A 24,928-nucleotide genomic window follows, 5' to 3' on the forward strand; every position below is an offset into this window, starting at 1 on the left:
TTTGGCTATCTTTTTTTAAGATATAAAGTAATCTTTAGAGATCCGCGTGGACTTTTGAGAAATTGATAATGTATTGTTGGGGTATGATGGGTTGGGAAAATATTATGGTATCTGAAAGTCAAACATCTTAGCTCCGTGTTTTTATTGAGTCTTGCTCCAAGCTCTAGAGCGAATTAACTGCCGTATGAACTTCGTAGGGCTTTCTGCCCGGGTGCCGATTCTGCCCCCTTGTGGCATGAAGACGGAATTCCGTTCCCGTCCCGTCAAGTGAATATTTATTCTCCCGCAAAATATATTTCAATCTTGAATTTTCGAGAAAATCAGATGATAGCAAGACTATCTTTGCTTATAATCCTTATCCAGCCTTCGAGATTTACATTTCCATCATGAGCAACACAACCGAGAAACCATCGACATACACTCCTCTCAGAGCCAGTGATCAACATGGCCAACTCCCTGAGAGAAGTCCGCAATCCGGTATCACTGTGCTCATTGTGGGTGCCGGAGTAGCTGGTTTGATGGCCGGCTTAGAATGCTGGCGTAAAGGACATGATGTTCGAATTGTTGAAAAAAGCTCCTCCCGGCTCTTATCTGGTGAGCTCTGGTTTTGCGTTTGCGATAGAGTGGGTCGGAATTCAGTCCAATCCCAATGATACTAACCATGATCTATAAATGTTGTCAGGCGACAGCTTCACAATAGGTACTAGTGCAATTCGTGCGCTGCAGCTCTGGCCGGATATGGCCGAGAAGAATGAGCAAATTTCCACAAACCCATGGTTATCATGGCATAAAATCACGGGAGAGAGGATTTCTGGGCCTGCGCCGATAAAATTGGACCCTATCAAGAAGACACCTGGGACCAATGATGGTGAGATTGAGGCCCCGACCAAGCTTTACAGACATAGTCGCCCCAAATTCCACAAGATGCTATCCGACCAAATTGAAAGAATAGGATTGGTGATCGAGTATGGCAAACGAGTCACTGGGTATTTTGAGAAAATTGATGCACAGCAAGCCGGCGTTACACTGGATGATGGTTCAAAAATCGAGGCTGACGTGGTTATCGCTGCTGATGGAATCGGAAGCAAATCCTCCAAGCTGACTATGGGTGACAAGGCACAGACCCGTCCGACAGGATATTCAATTTATCGGGCTGCCTTCCCCGCTGAACTAGCGACATCAGACCCCCTTGTGCAAGAGCGGTTCAAGGTTTTGGAGGGTGGAACACCCCTTGTCGAGCTTTGGATGGCGTGCGTATCTATGATTAATTCATTCTTCGAAGCCCAGCTCATATGATTCGGTTGCAGTGAAGATATGCATGTCATGTTCAGTTTGAATAGGCTTGAAATGACTTGGTCTCTTACATATCCGGTAGGTTTCCAGCCCTCATGGACAATATTCAATAAGCTAATCTCGTACCCCCAGGATTTTGGAGAAGGATCAGAAACATGGTCAACTTTTGTCGACCCCGAAATTGTCCTTCGCAAAACAGCGACAGTAGAGGGCTGGCCAGAAGTCGCAGATAGAGTTATCAAATTAACTCCCAAAGACCGACTCCATGACTTCAGGCTTATGTGGAGAGACCCTCAGCCTTGCTGGGTGTCACCGGGTGGACTAGTAATCCAGATAGGCGATGCTGCGCATACATTCCTTCCCTCGTCGGGAAATGGCGCTACTCAGGGTATAGAAGATGCTGTGTCAGTCGCAACGTGCTTACAAATTGCAGGCAGGAGTCATATATCTCAAGCAACAAGAGTTCATAACACTCTTAGGTGAGCCACTTGTTTTAACATCAACACCATCTGCTTAGACTAACTACCTTCTTCCAAAACAGGTTCGAGCGTGTCGCTTGTCTACAAAAGCTGGGGGTTATTAACCAGGAGATGAGACACCGGTCTGCTGACGCCAAGATTTCCCAAGCAAAGCCGGTTGGTTTGTTGGGAGCTTGGATTTGGCGTCATGATCCGGAGCGCTATGCTATAGATACCTACTCCAGGGCACTCGACCATCTGCTGTGTGGAAGTCCATTCCAAAATACCAATATCCCATCGGGTCTTGTGTATAAGCCGTGGACCGTCGATGAATTGCTAAAAACAAGGGAAGCCGGAGAGGAAATTGATTTGGACGGAGACTGGGAGTAATCGTCTCTTAATCATATGTATGGAACAATGATGCAAATATTTCAAACTTTGTGTGAAAGCAGAGCATAGTTCGTCCAATAATTATTGAACGGGATAGATTGCATTTAGTATATTCAAATCAATGGTCGAAGTCGCGATTCAAATCATAGACTTTCTTTTAAACCATTCATGCATCAAATTAAAAAAGCGTCAACCTCTAGAGTTTTCTTGGAGTTAAATAAAAAGGGATTTTTCTCGGAAATCAGGAAAGAACATAGATGTCAGAGGTGCAAGAAGCACCTATCTTCTCATGACGTTTATTAATCAATATATGTAAAAAAATACTCCGGTGCCCGAGCTTCGATTTACAGGGCAATTGCACCAAGCGCCGCTGCAACAACAGCCATAACTCCCGCAACATTGTAGGTCGCAGTTTGAGCAGCACCGCCGGTCTGAGTGCTAGAAGCGGCCGCGGAAGTGGAGTTCCCGGAGTTCGAGACGGGCGAAGTCGTAGTGGTCATTGAAACTACCGGGGAAGTGGTCGGAGCGGTAGTCACCATACTGCTGCCGTCTTGAGTCACAGAAGTGCTATCGGAGGAATGCGACTTGGTCGCGGACGAGGTTTCCGACACGGTCGTGGTGGCCGCGGTCATCTTGCCGCTCGGGCCATATCCAGGCAAATAGCTCGAGGTTAACGTCGCAGTGCCCGTGTAGAGAGGGCAGCCAGGCTGGTCAGTCTTGGGGGGAGCCCGGCCACCGCCACAGTCGACGAAGTCGCAGATCTCGCCAGTGTCGGGGACATACCAGATCATGCTGGCTTCATGCCACTGGTTGGTCGTCTGCGACGAGATGCAGCCGCTGATGTCGGTGCGAGCAGTTGCGAGCGTCACGAGGCCGAGGACAATAGGCAAGGTGAAGGTCTTCATTGTTGCGATGGTTGCGAGGGTCTAAGAACGAGGGAATAACGCAATGCAAAGGAGGAACTTCAACAGAAACGAGTGACGGGAAGATGTTCCTAGGCTGTCATCGTGTCGAGGAACGGAGCTAGTTATAGGCTCTTCATCTCCTCGGGCGCTGACACCCGGGGCTCTCGCCTTCTCTGTCAAAAGCCACCGACCATATCTTTTTATTTAGGCCCATCGAGATCCCCAGAAGCGAGCGCCAGGCAGTCCGGATCCCTGCCAAGAAACAAGTGGCGTCCCGGGCGGCAGTTCGATTGGACAATCGGAGACCCCTGGACCCTAGCATAGAGGTCTTCTGGCCAACTAGTGAGCCTCAAAAGGGTCCTTGGGGGCGCTTGGGAGGCGTTTTGGCACATTTTGGTCGGCCAGTCCGAATCCTGCAGGCTGGCAAGTTTGGCTCGCGTTGTTTTGCCCCTTAAAATCGAATGCCGAACCTCCGATCTCGAAGGCCATTTGACTCTATTTTTATCAATCCGGATGGAACTTCGTAGAACACTCACCATGCTATACATGTACAAGGTCTATCAATAAGACCCTTTGCCAGAAGCCTCTATGAGATAGATGACTGCAATCACTATCAACATTTGGGACTTCAAGAAAGGAGGTATTTACTCGTGGGTAATCAGCCGGCGTTCAGTTTCGCGGCTTCCGCTGCGCCACGGCGGTCCTCAAACAGGTTTTTGGACGAAAGCTGCAGACTACGACGGACAATTTCAATCGGGCGACTCTGTAGGACTTTGAGCGTCGCTATCTAACCACGGAGTGCTCAGTACGAGAAACTCGATACATCATTCTCTTATGTAAAAATATTCTTCGCGTCCTCAGTATGTAAGCATCGTATCGCCCAGATACATATAGATACCATAATGGCATGTCATCTTTTGATAGAAATCCATATAGTGACATTCACAAGACTGAGAAGAACATCTCAAGTGAAATAACCGGGAAAGCATATAGCACAAGCGCTACCCTTATGCGCGCCCAACGCGAGCGATAAAAACCGTCTTCTGGAATGTTTTGTCGTTCTTTTTGAACACCAATGGTTCTGGAATCACCTCAAAGTCGAACTTCTCGGTCAATCCAGCATTCTGGAACAACTGCTGCATATCGTTTCGCGAAAACCCGTGGGTCTTGACCGTGTGCCTGGCTTCTCCGAAATCATGTGTGTGGTCGTTGTGGCCATGGCTATGTCCGTGCCCGTCGCCATGACCAGAGGAAGCCACTAAGTCAATGACCATGAGTGCACCGCCCTTCTTTAACCGCGCTGTAAGCCGTTGGAGGGCAAGGTCTGGGTGCTCGAAGTGATGGAGCGCCATGCTGACAACCACCAAGTCGAAATCGTGGAAATCAGGCCCGGAGAACTCGGCCGGGGCAGTCTCAGCCAAAATATCAGCCTTGTGGCCGACCATCTTGTCGCTCAGCCCCATGGCACCAGCATTTTGGTTGAACTCGTCTATCATCTTATCAGAGACGTCAAGGCCAACAATCTTCGTCATAAATGGCGCGAGTGTCTGTTCGTGGGGTTGATATTAGCCATGCGACTTCTCACAAAGTCTGGTTTAGGGATCCGAAGGATCGGTATATTGTCACACTCACCATCGAGATGTAACCAGGACCGCATGCGTATTCGAGCATCTTCAAATCTTGACCCTTGCCAACGTCGGTATCTACCCAGCGGTCACTGAGCCAGAGTCGATGCTTGAGGGTCTGTTCTGACAACATTTTTATGGCTTCGGAAAACTCCGCCTTGTATGTGGCAGCCATCTGACTATCATGAGCGCAAAGTTAGCTTGCTATATATTGATCTCAGTTGAACGAAGATGATCCTACTCGAAATATTTGCGGTTGGCCTCCGTGAATTCGGTCATCTTGTGAGCTTTGAGTTGAGTATTTTTTTTGGGGATGTAACAATGTGTGATGAGCAGGAAATTGAAGAATGTAGATTATGAGGAGAGCTGCATCATGGAACCAAGGCGGTCTTTTATGCTTTTGATGATGCGGCTCGGAGACATCTTCGGATACTTCCAGAGTTTCCACCACCACAGTCTCGGGGACATCCGTCTTCCTCCTTGCGAACTTAATGGCCCCCGGAGACTTGGAACAATTTAAGGTTCATAATCAATTTCTCCGGCCGCTCAAGGCTTGCCTGTAGAGTAACTCGCGATATTTCTCTGTTGACATGAGAGAGTCGCGAAGCATCTCCACCCTTTAGCAAACAGACAACCTGTCAAACATGTTATTTCATATAATATTCCACCATGATTTCTCACGGAGGCATATTTTCAAAAAGGCAAAGAATGTACAATCATCATATCCAATACCGCACTACTTGTACAATGTGTAGTGGAAGATCGAGTCGGTCTGTTTGTGGAGGGGAGCATTCAGGGCCAACGCAGCTCCCTCACCGCCCGCGAGCTCCAAACTGCCCGAAAGACATCATCAGCTCCGTCCACCCATCGTTCTCTAATCCCCATATCTGACGATTCTCCCTTCTTTGCCTTTATTTATCACCAGTCTCGCCATCTCTGTGTGTCTGTGATCGCATCTCGGACTCCATACCCGTCGACCACCCCCGCTCTCCGTCATGGAGTCCTCCAAGATCCCCGATTTCTTGGCCGAGCAGCAAGCGCAAGGCACCCCGGAGACACAGACCTACTTCCTGACCTTCGAAGACTTCTGGGAGCGCAAGCTATGGCACCAGCTGACCGATGCACTGGTGGAGTTCTTCCGTCTACCAGAGAGTGCTCCCCAACGCTTAGCTATCTTCAAGACCTTCGTCCTCAGCTTCGCGGATCGGATCAACCAACTTAAGTTCGTGGGTTTGGGGTTGATGGCATCAACGGAATGTGCTGGTGAGCTCACCATCTGAATATATATAAAGAAGGATTCCTCGTCATGGCATTGTCTTTGAGGCAAATTGCTGACCATCTTCGGCCCTTTAGATGATAAAGAACGCCTCGCCTTCCTCACATCCCTCGCCGACAAGGTTGACAAGCCCGAATCACAAGATGCGTACGTCTATGCGCTGGCCGAAGCTGCCAACGTCAAGCTGCGGCTACCAGACTTTGATGGCGCACAGAAGGACCTGGCGTCCTGTCAAACAGCCCTGGACTCGTTCGACTCGGTCGAGACCGTTGTGCATGCGTCATTCTACAAAGTCAACGCCGACTACTACCACGTACGTTCCTTCATCCAACTTAACCCTAGACTTGACGATCGACATCGGAAAGGATTTGCGGGTCCTCCATAATTGGTCGAATACTAATAATCCCTTCCCAGGCTAAACAAGAATTCGCTTCCTTCTACAAAAACGCCCTCCTATATTTGGCCTGTATCGACCTCGAAGAACTTCCCGAGAGCGAGCGCGTCTCGCGTGCCTACAACCTCAGCGTCGCCGCACTAGTCTCCGACTCCATCTATAACTTCGGCGAGCTCCTCCTGCACCCGATCCTGGACTCCTTGACTGAGACCCCGCACAATTGGCTGCGCGACCTCCTCTTCGCCTTCAACCGGGGCGACCTGACCGCCTACGATGTCCTCGCCGGGAACATCAGCAAGAACAAGCTGCTCGAGTCACACCGCCAGTTCCTGTATCAGAAGATTTCGCTGTCCGCGCTGACGGAGATGGTCTTCCGGCGTCCGCCGCATGACCGCTCCCTCGCGTTCACTGCTATCGCCTCCGAGACGAAGGTGCAGCCCGATGAGATCGAGCATCTGGTGATGAAGGCGCTGTCCTTGGGCTTGCTAAAGGGTTCAATTGATCAGGTCGCGCAGGTTGCACAGATTCACTGGGTACAGCCCAAGGTGTTGGATATGAAGCAGATCGATGGCATGCGGAACCGCTTGAAGGACTGGGATGCCGGTGTGAATCAGCTTGGTCATTGGATTGAGGGTGTTGGCAAGGATGTCTGGGCTGCATAGACGGTTTAAATGTATTCTCTATGTCCGCTTTATCTATAATGAATGAAACGGCGTGTGTACTGCATTTCGTATGCTTGTTCTTTATTTCTAAATTGTAAATTACTCTTGTTTTATAAATCAGATGCAATGGGTGGCTGGCGCCTGCTAAAGAGCTAAAACATTGAGGATCCCAGGAGTACACAGCCGATCAGCCAGGCTGGCCACCACACGCACCACACCACCACTTGCGTCCACATGCCCCAAACATCCCAGCCAAAAGCGGCCTGGGTAAGTACTGTCTCAACCGAGGCTCCAGTGTACCAACAGGCACCCAGAAGAACTATGGGCGGCGAGAGCAGGTTCAAAAACATCAATCCCAAGGTGGAAACGGCATACCGAACAGGTGCCGGGCCTTGAACGCGAGCAATGAAGCTAAGTGGTGCGCAGAGGAGGCCAATCATGAAGGAAAGGGAGAAGTTGAGGGTCGCCAATGTGGACAGAGAGAGACCCAGCAGAAGGAGGGCGAATGATTTGATCAACAAGTACTGCTGCGGTACAATGGGAGTGCCAAGACCAAGACCATTGCAGAGTAATGCGGCCAGAACTAGAGGTAAGACGAGATCAACGACAACAAAGATATATGTCGCAGTTGTAAAGTACTTTTACGACAGTCAGCAAAAATTGATGTATCACTTCAATCACGTAGAGCTCACCTGGTGGAAAATAGTGTTGAAGATCCAGAGGGGAACAAGACCAAGCAAATGCAATCCAGAAACAAGTGTTAGAGGCAGGGCTAGCAAGCGCTCCTCAACAACGGTACCGTTCAGCTTCGTTTCAGCAACGATCTTCTGAGGTTGTTTAGCATCCGAGCTGGAGACCTCTTCGCTCTTGGTTTTTGAAGGCGCAGAACTGGCAGAGCTGGTCGACTGGCCGTCTGAGTAATAGCCAGTCCGCATCCACAGCGCAATTGCCATGATAGTAAAATTACCCGCAATCAGCATGGCACTGGGGAGATAAGTACCAATGCTGACGAAACGATTCGTCTGCATGAGCAGGTAAAAGAAGAAGCTTTGGTGCAGATGCTCCAGAAGGTTGTTCAGGCTGCGACAAAGGCTCTCAATGGTCCGTCCCAGTGCCATTTCATCTTCCCACCCATTGCCTTTGGGTTGTAGAGTTATCGCGTCGATATGGTATGGCATAAAGCTGCTGTGGGCTCCGGTGGCATAGCCAAGACCCTGTTTGGTCATGCCGCGCAGAATCGTTTGCAAGCGCGCCTCGTAGCTGTCGTCATGATTCCACATCTCTTGCAGATTGGCCCCAATACCCATCTGTCCGCCTGCAATAGCGACAGCCGTGTTGAAAAGGTCCAGGTTTGGCAGCTGGCCATTGACACCATCATAGACAATATGAAGGGTTTCGAAGCGATGGTCAAACGGGTACTCAATCACCAATGCTCCTTGCAATGCACCACTCTTCAACGGTAGGGGTTGCACCGATACTGGCTGAAGATCATGATAAGCGTCGATCCATGCCTGAGTACCAGTCTTGCTGTCAGGCGTGAAAAGGAAGATAATGTCCTTAGACCAAAGCGACCAGCCTATGGAGCATGGGATTAGCAGGCACCAAAGTCAACGATCAGACGGTGGAGAGCTCACGTTTGAAATATCTCGCAAGGGTCAAGGCAAGGGTAACACCATTCAGGTTCATCTCATCGTCTGCTGTCTTCCATGCTGCAACTAACACGATTGCCTCTGTTGCATCGCCTCGAGGCGCATGAATGATTCCATAGATGTTCTCTCCCTGGTGTGTGATACCCGCGGATGTGTACTCGTATCTCTGGGTTGCGACCTTCAACCCTGCCGCTTGCAAAATTGAATAGAACTTATTAGATATCCTTGATTATTATCAGCACATCGTCCTCCTCATATCATTCATCTGCTATTCACGTACGCTGGAGTCAACTCCAACTCGGGGTTTTGAGGTCCATTTTCACGCCCTTCAGTCACCAATCCTTCCAGTTCTTTTTTATATCCACGGAAGATGTTCTGTTCACTGCCCGTGAAATAGGCATGTACTTGGCCGGGAAGTAGCGCATTCTCGGAGATATAGGTGTTTCGCGAATAGTCGTTCAATGGGAGAAGGAGAAGCCAGACCACGCCGACAACAATACATAGGAAGGACAAGAGATTCGGGAGACGGACGAAGAGTAAGTGAGGATTATTCCGCAAGTTGCGGATCGCAGCTGGTATTCCATGTTAGTTTCACTGCCTTGTTTTCTCAGGGTCGTATTGAAAAAGGGACTCAGTTCGGCGACAGACTGATTCTTAAACACTCACATTTTAGCGCCATCGGATGAGAACCATTGGGGAATATATTCCCACTCTGTGACGGCCAGTCCGTCAATTGGAATCCGGGAGGCTTGACGGCAAGAGGCCAACTTGGAGTGGTCCGCGGAGCTTCGGTGGTGTTTACGTGGAATTTACGCCGGGCGGAAAAGACCAAACGTGCAGAATTATAGATGCAATCGCTATGCTATGATCCAATACCCCTTCCCCCTGTCCTCCAACCTTTGCACCCCCTTCCAGATAATAAAACCAGACTATGACAAAATATACACAGGGAATTAATATGAGTAAACCTCGATGTAAGCTGCACAATCATGCGCCCAGGCGTTGGGTGGTTCCCAGATAGCTCATTGGAGTCTGGTTTCCTGCGATGCTGGCTCCGTTGCTCGAAGGCAGAACACCATAGCGCCCGTACGTCTTCTGGTCGACCGAAACATAGTGTGGCAGCCTGCCCAGAAGATTCAATTTGCCCTCGATCCAACGCAGGACCTTCTCCGGGGGCACGAACACCTTCAAATACCCGAGTCCGACTGTTAAAGTCAGTAAACTATCAAAAGGTCGAGGTCACGTCCCCTTGGGAAGGGAGGGGAGGCAGAGAACTTACATAAATAGCCCACAAGAATGGCGCAGAGATGGCCAAGGAAGCTCACGTTCGAAACAAGAATCGACAGGACTACGCAAGCGAACAAAGGCGATGTCCAGGTAGGAATTTTATACGGGCCCAGGCTTTTCTATTGTCAGTAGCAGCCAAATAAATATACCAGTGGTGCAAATTTACCTGAAGTAAGGGTTGGATTTGAATGTCCTGATAGCCTCAGAACCGAGGAGGAGAAAGACCCAGACACTGCATGAAGCTATCAGTTACTGATTCTGTTTCTTGTCTGCTACAAATAGAACGCACCTAGAGCCAACAACTGAAGTGTTGCTGTGTAGAATGAACTTCTCAATCAAAATGTACAATCCGGCGGGGACCGTCGACAGTGCTACGGAAAAGACAGGGTTAGCCAAGGAATACGAGAGACTTGCAGGAAGAATGGTGAAGTGCGGCCATTTGTGCTAAGTCAAATGCTTGGTTCCACTTACGTCCGATAAACAAGGCGATGGATGTGAGGGTCCCATGCTCCGCCTCAAACCGTTCCAAGAGCGGTGTCAACGCCAAGGTATTCAATGCTGCGTGGAAGAACCCCGTGTGAATGATGGGATAGGTATTTAGTCGATACACTATATCGGCCATTAGAACGCCCCAGCCAACAACATGCATGTCGGTAATTCAATTTGGGGTAAAGCCACGTACTGGTCCCTAGGTTGATCTCCTCTGGAATCAACGCGCCCCATTGTACCACACTCCAGATCGTTTGGAATTCTAACAGCCAGAATGCGAGAATGACGAGAAGTACGAGCCGTGTGAATAAAGGCAAGCGTACTAGGTAGGACCGTACGCGTCCGGGATTGAAGGGCAATGGTGGCAAGGCAGCAGGAGTTGCCATGGCGTTTCGCGGGGGGATTAATGAAATTAAGAACCGCAGAGGTTCACGGGCGACTCTAGACGGTGTATACCGGTGAATATTATATGCAGATCGTCTTGATGCGTCAGTCGTTGAGAGCGTGACTTGTGGTTCGGGGGGCAGGTGGAACAGCCTGTCTTTTGTCGCGAGCGGAGGACACGGAGACGACGCCCAGGGCAATCGAGCAGGTGTATATCTGGATATCGTGGATTCACGAGCAATGGTATAACCTTTTGCGCAATTTGAAGGTCAGGACTGGCTGAATAACTCGACAAACAGCGCTGCGAAACGAACTTCTGGGCTTTCCAGGGATAACTCACGAGGCGCACGCGATTCGCTGATCGGGCTTCAAGGGCGCGACAGTCGCAACAAGACGTCTCACAAACAACTGCTCCGAAGTGATAGGCTCAAAACAACAGGGCTTCCCCGTTAATAACAACTTCGCAAAAGAAAGAGTTGTCGAGGAGGGTAATCGTGAGTCCTGCTCTCGTAAACTCTGGGGCGTTCGGAAAAGCGTGGCCGCGGCGAGGCGATCCCCACTATTCCCAAATTGGAAATCAGGCCCTCTAGGCGTAGGAAACTATACAATCTACCCGGCTAACGAGGCATTCTCACAATATTTTCTTTGCAATACGAATTAAAAACTTCAGAGATCTTATCAAAAATTCATGTCTCAGATACAGGCTTCCTGAGATATTGTGACACTGCACCCGTTGATATTCATAGAAAGTGGTTCACAGGATGTCCCTACAAATAATCGCTGCCCTAGAATATTGGGACACGCCTGACCCTGGCCAATTTTCTGTACGAATATTGCATTTCTGCCCTGTTCAACTTTTTATGCCTTCTGACTGGTTCGTCTTCAAATCAAGCTTTTGATCTGATTTGCGGCACGTTTGCGTCCTGCTAAGCCCATTTTTGAGGTTTCTTTCACTTTGATTGGCTTGTAACCCACATAGTCGTTTTGGAGGACTTTCTTTATTTCTGCCAAATAACCATTCATTCCGCCGAGAAAGGTCCGGGGCGCTGGTCTCTTCCCGACAACATTCTGTCCAAAGAGCCACGATGGTGTTTCTGCAAACAATGAACGTGCGGCGTATGCTTCACATTTCTTCATCCAATAAGATTCGGCTGAATCCAACGCCTCTATCACAACTTTTGGATTTGCCGATAAACGAGTTGCTTCGGAATCCTTAATCAAGGTGGTGATAAGTTCAACGTGTACCTCAATTGCGGGAGGTAGATTTGTAAATGGGCTTTGGGGACCAGTGACCATAAAAAAGTTTGGAAATCCTGGTACTGAAATTCCTAAATAGCTCGTTGGTCCAAGTCTGTCCCAGCGCTGGCGCAAAGTTTCGCCCCGTGAGCCTATTATCTCGATTTGATTATACGCTCCTTCGACCGCATCAAAACCGGTGGCATAGATAATAATGTCGAGCTCGTGGACACTCCCATCTTGGGTTTGGATGCCATCTGGGGTGACTTGCACAATTGGCGTCTCCTGAAGATTGACCACCTCGACATTCTTCCGGTTAAATTGCTCATAATAGCCATTGTCGCACAAGGGCCGTCTGGCATAAAGCTGCGTTGGCTGCAACTTGCGGGCCTTCACGGGGTCTTTCACGATCTGCGAAATCTTCTTGCGAATGAAATTGCATGCGCCCTCGTTAGCCTCTCTGCTATAAGTGATATCTCCAAAGCTGAGGAACATGAACCGGAATGCATTCCCTTGCTGCCATAAGGACTCGAAAATGGCTTCCCGTTCTTTGGGTGTCTTCGAAGCATACTTGACATCTGTTTCAATGAATCCAAAGCAGGTTGAGGACTTTTTCATGTCCGCGTAAATTTTATCATAATTCTCGTTGATCCATTTCCGCTCTTCGACAGTGACTGGTCTGTCTCCACTTGGCACAGTGTACTGCGGATTGCGTTGGAAGCATGTCAAGCTTTCCACCTTCGGTGCTAAAGCAGTGATGATTTGAACCCCCGTGGACCCGGATCCAATGATGCCAACACGTTTATTGGAACAATCCAAGTCTTGAGGCCACCGGCTTGAATGCACGCTAGTTCCTTTGAAATTCTCCCGTCCAGGTATGTCTGGGAATACGGGAACAGATAGTAGCCCAATTGCTCCGATGAAGTACCTGACAGTGTAAATACCCTTGTCGCTCTCTATGTACCATTTGTTTCGTTCCGCAATCCATTTGACTGATTTCACAGTTGTATTGAAATGAATATCCCTCTTGAGTTGATGCTTGTCTGCAATGTGATTGAGGTATTCGAGGACCTCGTGCCCTTGAACATAACGATGTGACCAGGGATATGTCTGCAAGTCTTCTTTGTCCCACGAATACCGATAAAGATAGCTTTCGGTATCACTCATCACACCTGGGTACCGGTTCCAGTACCATGTTCCACCCACACTAGGTGCTTTTTCTATCGCAACCGTTTGCAGTCCAAGTTCTCGAAGACGCTTGAGCTGGTATAAGCCACCAAAGCCGGCGCCAAGGACGAGTGCATCGAATTCAAGCATGGTGTTCAAAATAGATGAAAATTTTTCACAATATTGAGAGAAGATGTTTTGGAGGAACCGGGGGCCGGATTATAAAGGGGCCAAGTGTCGCAGGATCTAGCTTATTAAGTCCGTAAACCCCCAGTTATAATTTTCAGAAATATTTCGACATGTAAAGTTCTACCAACCATCATTTATGGACAAAAGACTGGGATATCACTACGAATCAGATTGCCTAAAATAGCCGAGTTGTCACATACGAGCCGCATTCCGAGGTCTATAGACGCTGGTTTAGGACGTTATACTGGCGGCCGATGGGCAGCACAAACCATGAGGCTTGTTAAGGCTCTTCAACAATCAAATTAGAACAATGAGATGATCTTATTTGTGGGAGTTTCAAGACATTATCTTGTGCTACACTTTAGGTGCGGGATTAGATGTGGGGTCCGTCACAATCGGTCTCCGCTCCTTTCTTGTGACCATTAAGGCGGAGAATGCGCGTGGCAGTTTTATTTATCTGTTGTGGCTGGAAAATGGTGGCGAAGCCCAAAAATCATAATATAGGAGAAACAGAATACCTTGCTCCAAATTTATGCCCATAAATTGCAATGATTACCTATTAGTTATGATATTTTCCTATATCATCTATCAGTTTGGTGGGTTTGAAAAGAGGATTTAAGAAATAATTTTGTTCGCAAGGGTGAACCTCACTTCGATTGAATCTGTATTGTCGGCTCCAAATGCTCGAAGAGAGCCTCTATATCTAATACCTCCAGAGGTCTAAGTTTCGAAAGTTTTGAAAAAATCGTCGATGTGGTAGCAAGACCATCGCCCAGGTTAATTTTTCGAGAAATATATAATGTTAGTTTTCTTGCTTTTATATAACCATGCCATGTGACTTTTGTGTTTACCTCAGCGTTATATATTTGAAGCCCCCATGGCCTAATATTGGTACGCGGATTCCTCACTTTGGTACTATCATATGATTCTTGAAGCATTATCTATACATAATAGCTCATGGATGGACGGCAGTAAAAGAACACCATTTACCACTGTGAGAATTAGGGCGTAGATAATCAGATTTCAAAGGATCCAATCAATACACGTCAAGGTATGGTATGAAAATAAGCCCAAGCATGACTCAAATTGGGCAATCATAACGACAGTGATTCGAAGAAAGCTATGCCCAAGAATGACTTGATCTATCTCAATGTCTTGCAGGCGTGACAAAGATAGAAAGCCAATGAATAAAAAAAACTCCAGTATGATATTTTAAAAATCATCCACTGTGCTCTACCGGCTTTTTCAGCTCTGAACCCAAATTGTTGAATTGGGTGGCTACTAGCTGATATAGATGTCCTCTACGACGGGACTGATCCATTCCCGGGTCGAAGCTTCTTGTCGCAATTGACTGGAGATTGTATAACAAGGCTTTCTCTGGTCCAAAATAAGATTGAAAAATTTTTTAATTTCAAATGCATTCAGTGAATGATGATATAAATAAATCGCTAGATTCTAAAAAATGTTGATGAGCAAAAAAATTCCCGCACCGGGAATCGAACCCGGGCCTACCCGGTGAAAGCGGGTGATCCTAACCTCTAGACTATGCGGGATGTTGATGTTAAAATTCTCGCTATAAAAGTAACATGTCCATTAATACGATCTAGAAAGAACTTTGCCGCCAAATATCCACTGCAGCTGCAGGGAATACCATACTGATTTGACTCCATGCACTTTTATAGACCACATAATGTCTGACAAGTGGGACTTTCATATCTTGGCCGCTACCACTTTTGTGAGAGTGCTCAGGCTGAGACTCAGTAGTTAATACGTCCTTAGTGCTCGTGGCTTTGTCCTCGCCAGATCTGGACTAGCCCGATCCTGTGTGTTCTGATAGCCTCTTTCTCACGCTCTCCCCTTTCCTTCCTGAATATCAACACCTTCATCTCGTCTCTATCTAAGACTTGTTTACCTCCTAATACGCGGAGTCACATTAGTCTATGTCTGTTGGCATATCTCTAGCTATTTCTAAATTAGTATAGTGGATAAGGTCATTTGTTTTATGACAATTAGCACGTTGATATTTGCACCAGAAAGCTAAGCTTCCTAATTAAATATAGTGCCAAAGGGTCTCTATTCGAATAAAGATTACATCATTTACTATTCATATTTGAGAGGCGCCAAATGCAGGAGTTTGGCTGTTATGATATAGAGAATGTTCCATCAGCACCGAACCGCCCGCCCTTGACACCCCTCTCGCAGCCCTCACTGGGAACCATTGACAAACACCCATTCTGGGGCAAATGCCAGAATAATTTGGCTTATAGGTGGAGAGATAATATAGAGCTATATTACTATACCACCTAACAACTCTTCAAACAAGTCAACTTTAGACGATATTCTTAAGAGGGGTATCTGCGGGTGTCAGACCTGCCCACCTCCAGCAGCACTCCCAAAGCTTCTTCTGTATGCCCGGATCTTGGCTGACTGGTGCTGCAAAGTCCGTCTTAATGCCAACATAATATCCCCTTTTCCCCGTAAATGTCGGATCAGAACTCACAGTGGCCAGATCTCGGCCAGCATCCTCCGTAGTGCGGAATAATGTAGTGCAGTGCTTGAGGACCGGCATGAGAAAGTTGATTGCCCCCATCAGAAACCTAGTCGATCTCTTCTGCCCCGCTTGAGCTCTTGACGAAGGAAGACCACCGGGATCCATGGCTGTGACGGTAATATTTGATAGCTTGAGGTCCTGTCAGAATATGTGAGTCGATTGCTTTTGGATGCTCACAGTCCGGTTGTACGTACTTTCTGGAGTCGTTTGTTGAGGTCGTTTGCAAATGTCACGTTTGCAAGTTTAGCTGTCGCGTATCTCTGGAATCCACGGTCATGAACAAGGTTCGTTGGGTCTAGCGTTGGTTTAACCAGTTCTTCGAAGTCGTCAGGGAAGCATGGCCCAAGCGAAGACAAGGGGTTCGGCTTATCGGGGTAATGAGTGATGGAGCCGAGCATGACGATGCGTCCAGATTTGGTGTCCATGCTACTGAGCAGCTTCAGAACCAGCAAGTAATGAGATAGGTGACAGACTTGGAAGGTGGCCTCGTAGTTATCCAATGTAAACTTCTGCCCCGACTGGAGCGACCAAGTGGAGGCATTACAGACAATTCCTAAAATACGTGGAAGTTCCTTTGAGGCAATCCGGGCTGAAAGCTTTTCAGCGAAGGACCTGACACCAGCTAGACTTCCAAGATCGAGAGCTTCCAGGTAGAAATTCGCTTCTGGGTACTCGTTAACCAGGCGTAGAAGGTTGGCGGTATTTGGGTCTTTTTCAGGAGACTGGTTGCGAACGGTGGCTACCAAGGTACGCTGAGGGTATTCAGATAAGAAAGATTTGACAAAGCCAAGGGCCAATGAGCCATTGGCTCCGGTGATGATAACTGTTCCACTCATGGCAGGGGAAAGGTCTGAATGGGGTTCTTTAGTGATAAATTCTGTGAGAAGCTCGCTATTTATACAGATTGAAACCCTGGCCTATTCACTCGAATTACAAATGCAGATTAAGTGAATCAGATGTCTTATCTTCGACAGAACGGATGTTACATTATTATGTCGGTAATCTGTCCCGCAATTAGTAGGTGCCGGTCTTGGCAAGCGAGTCCAGACACTGACCATTGGTCACTACCAGATAGCCTTGTCGAGACACAAATTCCTGTCGGACTTAGGTTCCTACCTTCCGTTCTTTTTGGGAATTATGTTTGTCAATGCAATGATTATTGAGGCGATGCAGTTGTATACTCTCGAAAAATCGGATCTATACCGAATCGGGGAGGCGCAGTTCTTGGCGAAACCTAAAGGCACCGGTGGAAACGTTCCCACGGAGTCGGGAGGAATTAAAATTCCCTTTTTCTAGGAACGCTTCATACTATTATAAATCATTCCTAGAAGTTTATGTCAATATAGTAGTTTATGGTATCGGCTAGGAAAGCTGGGATCCAATAGAACGAGATGCTCAATTTGATGATGTCTAGCTAGTTGAATGTGTAGGCGGGGGAATGTTGAATATCCCCTACTTCGCTGTCTAGCGCGTTAGGGCGCTGGGTTCCGAGTATACCCAGAATACCCTACAGAACACGTAGAGAATCAAGTATCCCTGTAATGAGCTGACACACATGAAGCCTCTCAGAGAGGAAACAGATGCTGCTTCAGCGAAAGATGTGTAGAAGTTGATTCTCTCCCTATCGAATATGCGAAGCAATATCTTGAAAGGACTGTGTACTAGGAAAGATATCCTCCAATCAGAGATCACCCAAGATCACTCATCGTCGACAATTCCCCCACTAAAATACGTAGGGGCATTGTTATATTAAAATATAGAAACCTCGTATGTAAGTAATGTTAGTTGGATATGGCGATATAACTCCTCGATAATAAAGCGATTTATGGTCTAGACGGTAGGTGGAAGTTGCATGATATTAAAAAATAGCAAAGCGGAGCTCAATTAAGATCAAATTCAGAGCAGACCACATATTCTCAAAGATGAATCGGGTTCATTACCAAATACCCCAGTATAATCACAACACAGCAAAAATTGTGTTACAAAACATAAAGCCTAGCCCCTTGTAGACCACTGCCCACCAATTAGCTTCCGGAAATCAAAAATGGTCGGGTAATAAGTACCGAAATTTCCTCATGAATGTCTCAACAGATTGGATATAGATCTAGCGACAGCCCATTATGTTTCTGAAGTATATCATTTCGCGCAAACCTTTGTTCATTGAAAATGAATCCAGATCTTCCCTAAAACCAGCAATCTTTTCCGAATCGGCGTAAGGAAAGTCAGATCCTACGCGATAATCAACAATGTTAGTAAGTTCCGGGCTATATCACGCCTGCGGCTTACCGTATGTTATATGGTCATAGGGCACAAGCTCCAGTAGAAGTTCCAATACTGCAGGGGAGCTAGACAAAGCCAAGTCATAATGGAAAGACCGAAAGTCATCCATCAAATCATCATATGTTTTCCCCCACGTTTTCTTGGTGTATCTTGTTGCGCGTGATGTAACAGCAAGCCGCGACATAAGGTACGGAAGTGTTCCACCGGCATGGGACAAAATTCGGACACAGTTCGGATACTGCTGGGTGACGTTGCTGATGATCATGTCAACGGCGGCCCTGGTGGTTTCTTGTGGATAATCTATTGATGGCTGGGGAAGGAGTGGATTAACCCTCGCTAGGTCAACCGGGTGTGTAGGATGGATGAAGACGACTGCTTTGCGCTTATCAAGCTCGCTCCAAATCGGTGCAAATATCTCATGGCCCAAGTAGTTGTTTTCATCGCCGTACCGTGTAAACAACGTAACGCCGTCAGCTTTCAAAACATCAAGTGCATACTTTACCTCGGCTAAGGTACCATTTACGTCCATTAGCGAAGGCATGGCAGCGAAAAATCCAAATCTGTCACGATGCTTGTCGCGCAAGCCCGCTGCGTACATATTGGCTCGGCGAGCGAGCTGGCGCGCGCCCTGATCAGTTTCTGCAATTGTCGCTCCTGGAGCAGTCAACGATAAAATTGCTTTGTTGATTCCATTTTCCTTCATATTCTCCAAAGACAACTCAGGGCTCCATTGAGGAGTAGGCCAACCAGACGGGTCTCCTCCAGCCTCTGTGAGGGCTATTCGACTTGATCAGTAAGTTACAAAGATATTGAATCCGATTGTTACCTTCTGCGTAGAAGTCAGGCACAAAATGGTGGTGGGTGTCAATCTTTGGTGGTCTGGTTAAAAAGCCCAGGGCGACATTTGCACAAGTCAAGAACACAAGTGCCAAATGCAAAAGACGACCGGTGGCAAAATGAGAATATGCTAGATTGTGAGAAAACTTCATCTTGATCGGTACTGCTTAGAATTTAGCCTGATGAGATGAGATGGTTCTCATGTATTTATAATTTTTGACAAGAGCCTGGTCTCGGAATGTGTTTGGGTTGCTACGACTTCATTGCCCCTCTATTTAACGGATGCCGTTCCGAACATTAGCTTACACCTCGGGTAGAGATTTGATATTTCCACCGTGACTTGAATGTGATTTGAAAAGGACAGATTTGATTATTCATTGATCTCGTGGACACGCTTAAACAGTCTAACGTCAAGCAGTCTAACATCAAACTATCATTATGGAGTCTCACGAATGAAATTGAGGGCAAATATCACCTAAACTGTGATGCACTGTTACTGTAGGGCCTAAAAGCACTTACTTGTCGGACCTCATCCCGCGGATTTCCCCAAGAAGAGATTTACTTAAGCAACTACCCCAGATTCCCCGCACTCCAGAGCATGGGCCACCTGAAAAAAGTTCCAAGCTCAATCACGTGAAGATGTGAAATCAAAGAACTCGGTATGCCTATATTCTGCTTTGTCAGGTGAGTCAAGCTTGAGAATGAGCGTCACTTCAACATGTAGTCGTATTTATTTGGATAGGCCGTCGTCCCGTCGAGCAAGGGGATGGTAAACTCCGTCTTATGGTTCTTCCTGTTCATGATTTACTGTTTTGTGTCATCAAACTTTCTTGTCCGTTGTCCTAGGTGTCAATATCAACTGAGCGCAACCGAAGTATGTGCAAGAAACATGGCCGATAACAACCTTCCAGGCTATCCAAGCCCTCAGCCAGCTCTTCCACCACATCACAGCATTACACCCGCACAGAGTCGATACTTTTGATCTTAAACGAAGAAGCTTGGTTGCAGCCGAGGCTTATACCAAGGGCGACTCAGGTGGATCTCGTACTCCGGAATATATCCGAAGGTGATCAACTTTTCCCCCTAAGTTTCTGGGGTAAATGGAGATTTGTAAGCTATATAAGTCATGTCGCGCTCCTTAGAGATGTCTATCATTAAATCAGATTAAGATGAGATTCCACCCGGGTACCTTTCCGAGAGAGGGGTGTTACACCGACCCAATCATCTTTTTCACGATAAAGACCCTGCTTCGCCCAGCACTCACTTTGTGTGCCCTGATTTATGTGAAATTAACATCACAATGGCCTGGACTTGAAAGGCCTATCTTTTGGTCGGCCATTATAAGCGTTGCAATCTGGATCAACGAATTTCTTAGCTATAAAAGCAGAAACAACTGGACCATTGACCCCACCTATGATTGGACAAAAGAGATTGTTGTGGTTACGGGGGGCAGCAGTGGCATTGGAGCCACTGTAGTAGAGCGACTACTCGCAGATAAGGTGAGTGTGATAGTGTTTGGTTTTAGTCAGCCAAATATCGCAAGGGGTAATCAGAATGATCCTCATAAATGTGACAAGAACGCTGAGATTCAGAAACCAAACATATGTCGTACCATCGTTGTGATCTGAGCGACGAAAAAGAGATCCGTGCCGTTTGTACACAAGTTCGGGAAGAGGTGGGCCAGCCCACCATCCTAGGTAAGAACGGTTGTAACTTTTCGGAATGACGAATTTTCAAGTATCAGAGCCCTGTGCTGAAAAGTCGCAGTGAACAATGCCGGACTTTCTCGTAGGCAGACTGTAGCCGAGGGTACATACCACGACAACAGTATCACATTACGAACGAACATACTAGCTCCAACTCTTTTAACCAAAGAGTTTTTGCCTCGCATGATCGAAGACGACCATGGTCATATCGTCAATTTGGCCTCGATGAGCGCCTACCTGCCTCCTGCAGGCCTTGCAGACTATAGTGCTTCTAAGGCAGGGCTAATCGCATTCCATGAAGTAAGTATCGTTCTGCTTCCCCATCTTTCTCCGGATGAAGTTCGTTAAGACTCGATCCAAGGCACTGGGTCTAGAACTCAAGTATCGACATGCAGCCCCTACAGTCCGTACATCGTTAGCAATATTGAGCTTCACCAAAACTCCCTTATTCAAGGGAGAGATGAACCAGTCAAATTTTCTCTTTCCTCTGATGCATGTTGATACTATCGGTGATGCGATCGTCGATACAGTTTACAGCGGCTCCTCGAGGACCATGTACTTCCCTGGAATTTTCCGGTATTTTGCGGGTATTGTAAGTTACCCATTATGATTCAGAGCCAACATATTGATACTTTTTGAAACAGCGTGGAGCTCCGGAGTTGTTGCAAGCTATCATTCGAAGTGGGTCGCAATCATTAAGGTGGATTTCCAAGGAAGGCAACGCATTGATCCAAAGACAGGCAAGCTTGCATAGTTAGTGTAACTTGATTGAGCTCATGTTTCATATGCTTTGTATTCTGTGCTGAAGCCATCCGTTGAATACTCGGGCCGAAACCCGCATCAAAAAGGCTACAGCGACCAAGTAACCCTCATGAGGGGCCGATCTGGGATAACCGTCTTTATAGGCTCAGTTTGAGGACTAGAAAAAAAATATTAGACGCGCGCATCATTACGGCACCTTACTAAATATGAGCACCGAAGAAATTCATCCGACGTGGACAAGGAGAATGACAAGGAATAGAAAGGGACTAGATTTCTCACGAAGACTCCTGTTGTTTTGTTACACTATCATTGTTATGCCGATATAGAATGAGACGAACGCCAATAATCAAGCTCTTGCCCCACGGAGGCGTTCAAACATCATTAAAAGAATTTGTGGTCCAGACGGTAGGTGGAAGTCGCATGATATTAGAAATTGTCAAGAAGAAGGGCTGCATAATACCACCGAGACCCACATATCTCCATGCGTCAGCTCATTACAGGGATACTCGATTCCCTGTGTTTTGTATAGTATCCCGGGTATACTTGGAACCCAGCGCCGTAACGCGCTAGACAGCGAAGTAGGGGATATTCAACATTCCCCCGCCTACACATTCAACTAGCTAGACATCATCAAATTGAGCATCTCGTTCTATTGGATCCCAGCTTTCCTAGCCGATACCGTAAACTACTATATTGACATAAACTTCTAGGAATGATTTATAATAGTATGAAGCGTTCCTAGAAACAGGGAATTAGAATTTCTCTGACTCTGTAAGCGATCTAAATTTGGACCCCACTTAAACGAGCCACCTCATGCTTTATCAGCAATTCATAGTCGTACTGAGGTACTCTGCCCTCTATCCTTTCTCCCTGAGAAATTTTGGTACCCAACTTATAATAAAAACGCCTACATCACCATGCCGTTGCGGGAACTGCAATTTATTATCGCAGCTCCTGAATCAGCAACATTAACCACGCCACAGCGGAGAATCGCTCGTTCGCATGCCGCACGCTCCGCACACGCCCGGGAGCGGCACTTCCGGACTTCACAATACCAGGCGCAGAAGAAGCGTGAATTGCTGAATGATGTAACATTCAGGTTGAACAAGCCCCCCGATATCGTCACTGTACTTCCGGCTTCCCGAAAAGATCCCTTTACTAGCTTTGCAAGGCCCTTGAAGCCACTGGAGGAAATGCTATTAGATCACTGTATGTTTTTGGCCTAAACACCGGCTTCGATGCAGAGATACCAATTTCAGAAGATGTTACAGCTATAATACCCCTAATGCGCTGCACTGAGTTCGCAAGCCACTTCTCTCAACGCATGACAAGTGTATGGATACCACTTGCATTGACAGAATCAAGTCTGTTGAACATATTATTTCTTGCGTCATGTCGGAGTTTATCTGCGAGTTATCATCAACCAAATCAAGAAAAACAGAAACAGTTGTTTACGTGGCTGGGCTACCAATATAAGCTCAAAATCCTGCACTCATTGAGAGACGCGATTTCAACGGAGGCACCGGTATATAGTGACTCGACTGTTGCAAAGGCTATAATGCTAGCTTATGACGAGGTAATGCATCTCATGCGAATAAAAAGCAACGCTGACAAAAACTAGCTATTTATACATGATAGAATTATGTTAAAGCATCATGTCAATGGTGCTATAAAAATGGTTGGCCTTAGAGGGGGTCCCCAAGTGCTCGGTTTAGCTGGTCTACTCGAGCACCTTCTCTCGAATCTAATAGCTAAGGTGATAGGCCACGCTGGCATTCAAGTCAAGATACCCTGGGGTAACCAAGTCACCTCTATTGACACAAATATAAAGCGATAAGTGATGTTTGTACATGCGAAGCACTGGAAAAGGAGTTGGTTGTACGTTGGTCGTGGAGGTTTGTGGTTGGAGACTCCAAATCTGCTATTTCGTCTTCGGTTGGGCCAGAAATTGAGATATGATATAGGAATATACATTCAATTCAAGTAATTTCTTCTATTAACAAAAGGGCCCAAATTGTCTTGGTAGGCGACATACAACCATACTATTGACATTCAACCATCTAGCTCCAGTATTTCTCTGTATCTCTCACCCATGCATGGTATAAGTAAGAGCTTTTGGAATCCATCAAGTCGTCCAGGGACTCGTCCCTCCTGCCATCTTCTTACAAAATCACCATAGAGTATAGTTTCAAATCGCAATTGATCTGATTCCGCAAGCCATGAAGCACTTGTCCTGAGATCCCATAGAGTGGCCTCGGGTGTGAAGGGAAGCATACTCATTATCTTGACGTTCGGACAACACCCAGTTTTCAGTGTCAGATACAAGCCCTCAATCATCATGACAATAATTATTGTTCTTCGAGCGCTCTCTGCTAACATCCATTCTTGCCATGTGAGCGCAGGGGTAAGCTCTCCGGCTCGCTCTTGTAATTTAAAGGTCCAGATTCGCAATGTATTCATGTGTTGTTCTGCTAATGAGCGCTGCCGAATATCGCCATCGAAGAGCTGAATTATTTGAAACAGCATCAGTGCATGCACTGCGGCGAGGAGGTGGGGCAGGGTGCTTGTGTGGTGATCCTGCTCCACGAGGCTGGTAGTCTTGCTCTCCAGTATACGGAAAATCAGATCCTCTGTTTCCGATGTTTTGGTACTATAAGCTGCCGAAACTGTAAAAGCATCTTGAATAGCATCGGGCACGTATTCGTCGTAGAGACGGGAATGAATGAATGGAGTTTTTCGAGAGCTAACAAACACATGCGGGTAGCGTTTGATATTCTGTAAAAGCTGACTGCTTGACCATTTATCTAAGGTGGTGGTTTCTGGGAAAAATATAGCTGGAGATAGTGCTGGTATGGTGAGCAGAGAAGGCATCGAAGTAAGCCATGGGGTAGAAACTTTCGTATTGTCGGATGGAAAGTCATTTAACGGCCAAAATGATAGAGCTTCATTAAGAACAGAGGGTGATTCTGCCCCCACTGCCGAAAGATGGGATGATTCCAACTGTTTCGAGATGTTTTGGCGCTTTTGTGGGGACCATGCATTCAGATAAGTACATTTCACTCCCTGGGCAAGACATCGTGAGCACTGCGGAGTTTGACGATTGCAACGCCGCTTCCCCTCGGCGCACGCAATACATGACTTCTGCCGTGAGTGCGCATATGGCGATCTGTAAGCCATGGTCTGTATTGTTACTAGAAAGAAAGCAAGATGCCCACAGATGAGCAGCCCCGGGGAATACAAGGTTGTGATGACAAAAGGTCCGCAGAACTCCGCAGAACCCCGCAAATTCCGCAAACTCCGCAAACTCTCCCAAAACTCCGCAAAAGTCTACAGCCGGAACTGCTATGTGCAAGTTCCAAAATCCGCAACAGATTATGGCAGATATTGT

The 24,928-nt window shown here is 47.0% G+C and overlaps 11 protein-coding genes across 11 annotated transcripts; 3 read left to right on the forward strand and 8 right to left on the reverse strand.

Annotated features, from left to right (window-relative positions):
• Nucleotides 1–386: 386 nt before the first annotated feature.
• Nucleotides 387–2,141, forward strand: N7462_007994 (uncharacterized protein; the record flags this gene model as incomplete). The annotated part of the gene is made up of 5 exons (XM_057079712.1): nucleotides 387–594; nucleotides 683–1,250; nucleotides 1,308–1,371; nucleotides 1,426–1,772; nucleotides 1,835–2,141. 5 exons carry the CDS (start codon nucleotides 387–389, stop codon nucleotides 2,139–2,141), a joined length of 1,494 nt encoding a protein of 497 aa, XP_056932382.1.
• Nucleotides 2,142–2,485: 344 nt separating this feature from the next.
• On the reverse strand, nucleotides 2,486–3,046 carry N7462_007995 (putative cell surface protein; the record flags this gene model as incomplete). Its single annotated transcript, XM_057079713.1, has 1 exon — nucleotides 2,486–3,046. One exon carries the CDS (start codon nucleotides 3,044–3,046, stop codon nucleotides 2,486–2,488), a length of 561 nt encoding a protein of 186 aa, XP_056932383.1.
• Nucleotides 3,047–4,053: 1,007 nt separating this feature from the next.
• On the reverse strand, nucleotides 4,054–4,950 carry N7462_007996 (class I SAM-dependent methyltransferase; the record flags this gene model as incomplete). Its single annotated transcript, XM_057079714.1, has 3 exons — nucleotides 4,054–4,593; nucleotides 4,679–4,850; nucleotides 4,913–4,950. The coding sequence occupies 3 exons, from the start codon at nucleotides 4,948–4,950 to the stop codon at nucleotides 4,054–4,056; spliced, it is 750 nt and encodes a 249-aa protein (XP_056932384.1).
• Nucleotides 4,951–5,666: 716 nt separating this feature from the next.
• On the forward strand, nucleotides 5,667–7,003 carry N7462_007997 (proteasome regulatory particle lid subunit RPN9; the record flags this gene model as incomplete). Its single annotated transcript, XM_057079715.1, has 3 exons — nucleotides 5,667–5,934; nucleotides 6,025–6,260; nucleotides 6,362–7,003. 3 exons carry the CDS (start codon nucleotides 5,667–5,669, stop codon nucleotides 7,001–7,003), a joined length of 1,146 nt encoding a protein of 381 aa, XP_056932385.1.
• A 152-nt stretch (nucleotides 7,004–7,155) lies between these two features.
• N7462_007998 (GPI-anchored transamidase subunit GAA1) lies at nucleotides 7,156–9,331 on the reverse strand (the record flags this gene model as incomplete). The annotated part of the gene is made up of 5 exons (XM_057079716.1): nucleotides 7,156–7,641; nucleotides 7,696–8,579; nucleotides 8,638–8,876; nucleotides 8,933–9,224; nucleotides 9,319–9,331. 5 exons carry the CDS (start codon nucleotides 9,329–9,331, stop codon nucleotides 7,156–7,158), a joined length of 1,914 nt encoding a protein of 637 aa, XP_056932386.1.
• Nucleotides 9,332–9,639: 308 nt separating this feature from the next.
• rbd2 (rhomboid protease family protein RBD2) lies at nucleotides 9,640–10,814 on the reverse strand (the record flags this gene model as incomplete). The annotated part of the gene is made up of 6 exons (XM_057079717.1): nucleotides 9,640–9,857; nucleotides 9,932–10,053; nucleotides 10,106–10,171; nucleotides 10,229–10,310; nucleotides 10,411–10,548; nucleotides 10,622–10,814. The coding sequence occupies 6 exons, from the start codon at nucleotides 10,812–10,814 to the stop codon at nucleotides 9,640–9,642; spliced, it is 819 nt and encodes a 272-aa protein (XP_056932387.1).
• An 880-nt stretch (nucleotides 10,815–11,694) lies between these two features.
• On the reverse strand, nucleotides 11,695–13,365 carry N7462_008000 (flavin-containing monooxygenase; the record flags this gene model as incomplete). The annotated part of the gene is made up of 1 exon (XM_057079718.1): nucleotides 11,695–13,365. One exon carries the CDS (start codon nucleotides 13,363–13,365, stop codon nucleotides 11,695–11,697), a length of 1,671 nt encoding a protein of 556 aa, XP_056932388.1.
• A 2,368-nt stretch (nucleotides 13,366–15,733) lies between these two features.
• Nucleotides 15,734–16,791, reverse strand: N7462_008001 (uncharacterized protein; the record flags this gene model as incomplete). The annotated part of the gene is made up of 2 exons (XM_057079719.1): nucleotides 15,734–16,093; nucleotides 16,150–16,791. The coding sequence occupies 2 exons, from the start codon at nucleotides 16,789–16,791 to the stop codon at nucleotides 15,734–15,736; spliced, it is 1,002 nt and encodes a 333-aa protein (XP_056932389.1).
• Nucleotides 16,792–18,224: 1,433 nt separating this feature from the next.
• Nucleotides 18,225–19,224, reverse strand: N7462_008002 (amidohydrolase family protein; the record flags this gene model as incomplete). Its single annotated transcript, XM_057079720.1, has 2 exons — nucleotides 18,225–19,012; nucleotides 19,062–19,224. The coding sequence occupies 2 exons, from the start codon at nucleotides 19,222–19,224 to the stop codon at nucleotides 18,225–18,227; spliced, it is 951 nt and encodes a 316-aa protein (XP_056932390.1).
• Nucleotides 19,225–22,457: 3,233 nt separating this feature from the next.
• N7462_008003 (C6 finger domain protein) lies at nucleotides 22,458–22,766 on the forward strand (the record flags this gene model as incomplete). Its single annotated transcript, XM_057079721.1, has 1 exon — nucleotides 22,458–22,766. One exon carries the CDS (start codon nucleotides 22,458–22,460, stop codon nucleotides 22,764–22,766), a length of 309 nt encoding a protein of 102 aa, XP_056932391.1.
• Nucleotides 22,767–23,592: 826 nt separating this feature from the next.
• Nucleotides 23,593–24,411, reverse strand: N7462_008004 (uncharacterized protein; the record flags this gene model as incomplete). The annotated part of the gene is made up of 1 exon (XM_057079722.1): nucleotides 23,593–24,411. One exon carries the CDS (start codon nucleotides 24,409–24,411, stop codon nucleotides 23,593–23,595), a length of 819 nt encoding a protein of 272 aa, XP_056932392.1.
• Nucleotides 24,412–24,928: the final 517 nt, after the last annotated feature.

The sequence above is a fragment of the Penicillium macrosclerotiorum genome (assembly GCF_028827735.1).
Source record: "Penicillium macrosclerotiorum strain IBT 26536 chromosome Unknown utg000007l_segment0_segment0, whole genome shotgun sequence".
Taxonomy (NCBI): Eukaryota; Fungi; Ascomycota; class Eurotiomycetes; order Eurotiales; family Aspergillaceae; genus Penicillium; species Penicillium macrosclerotiorum.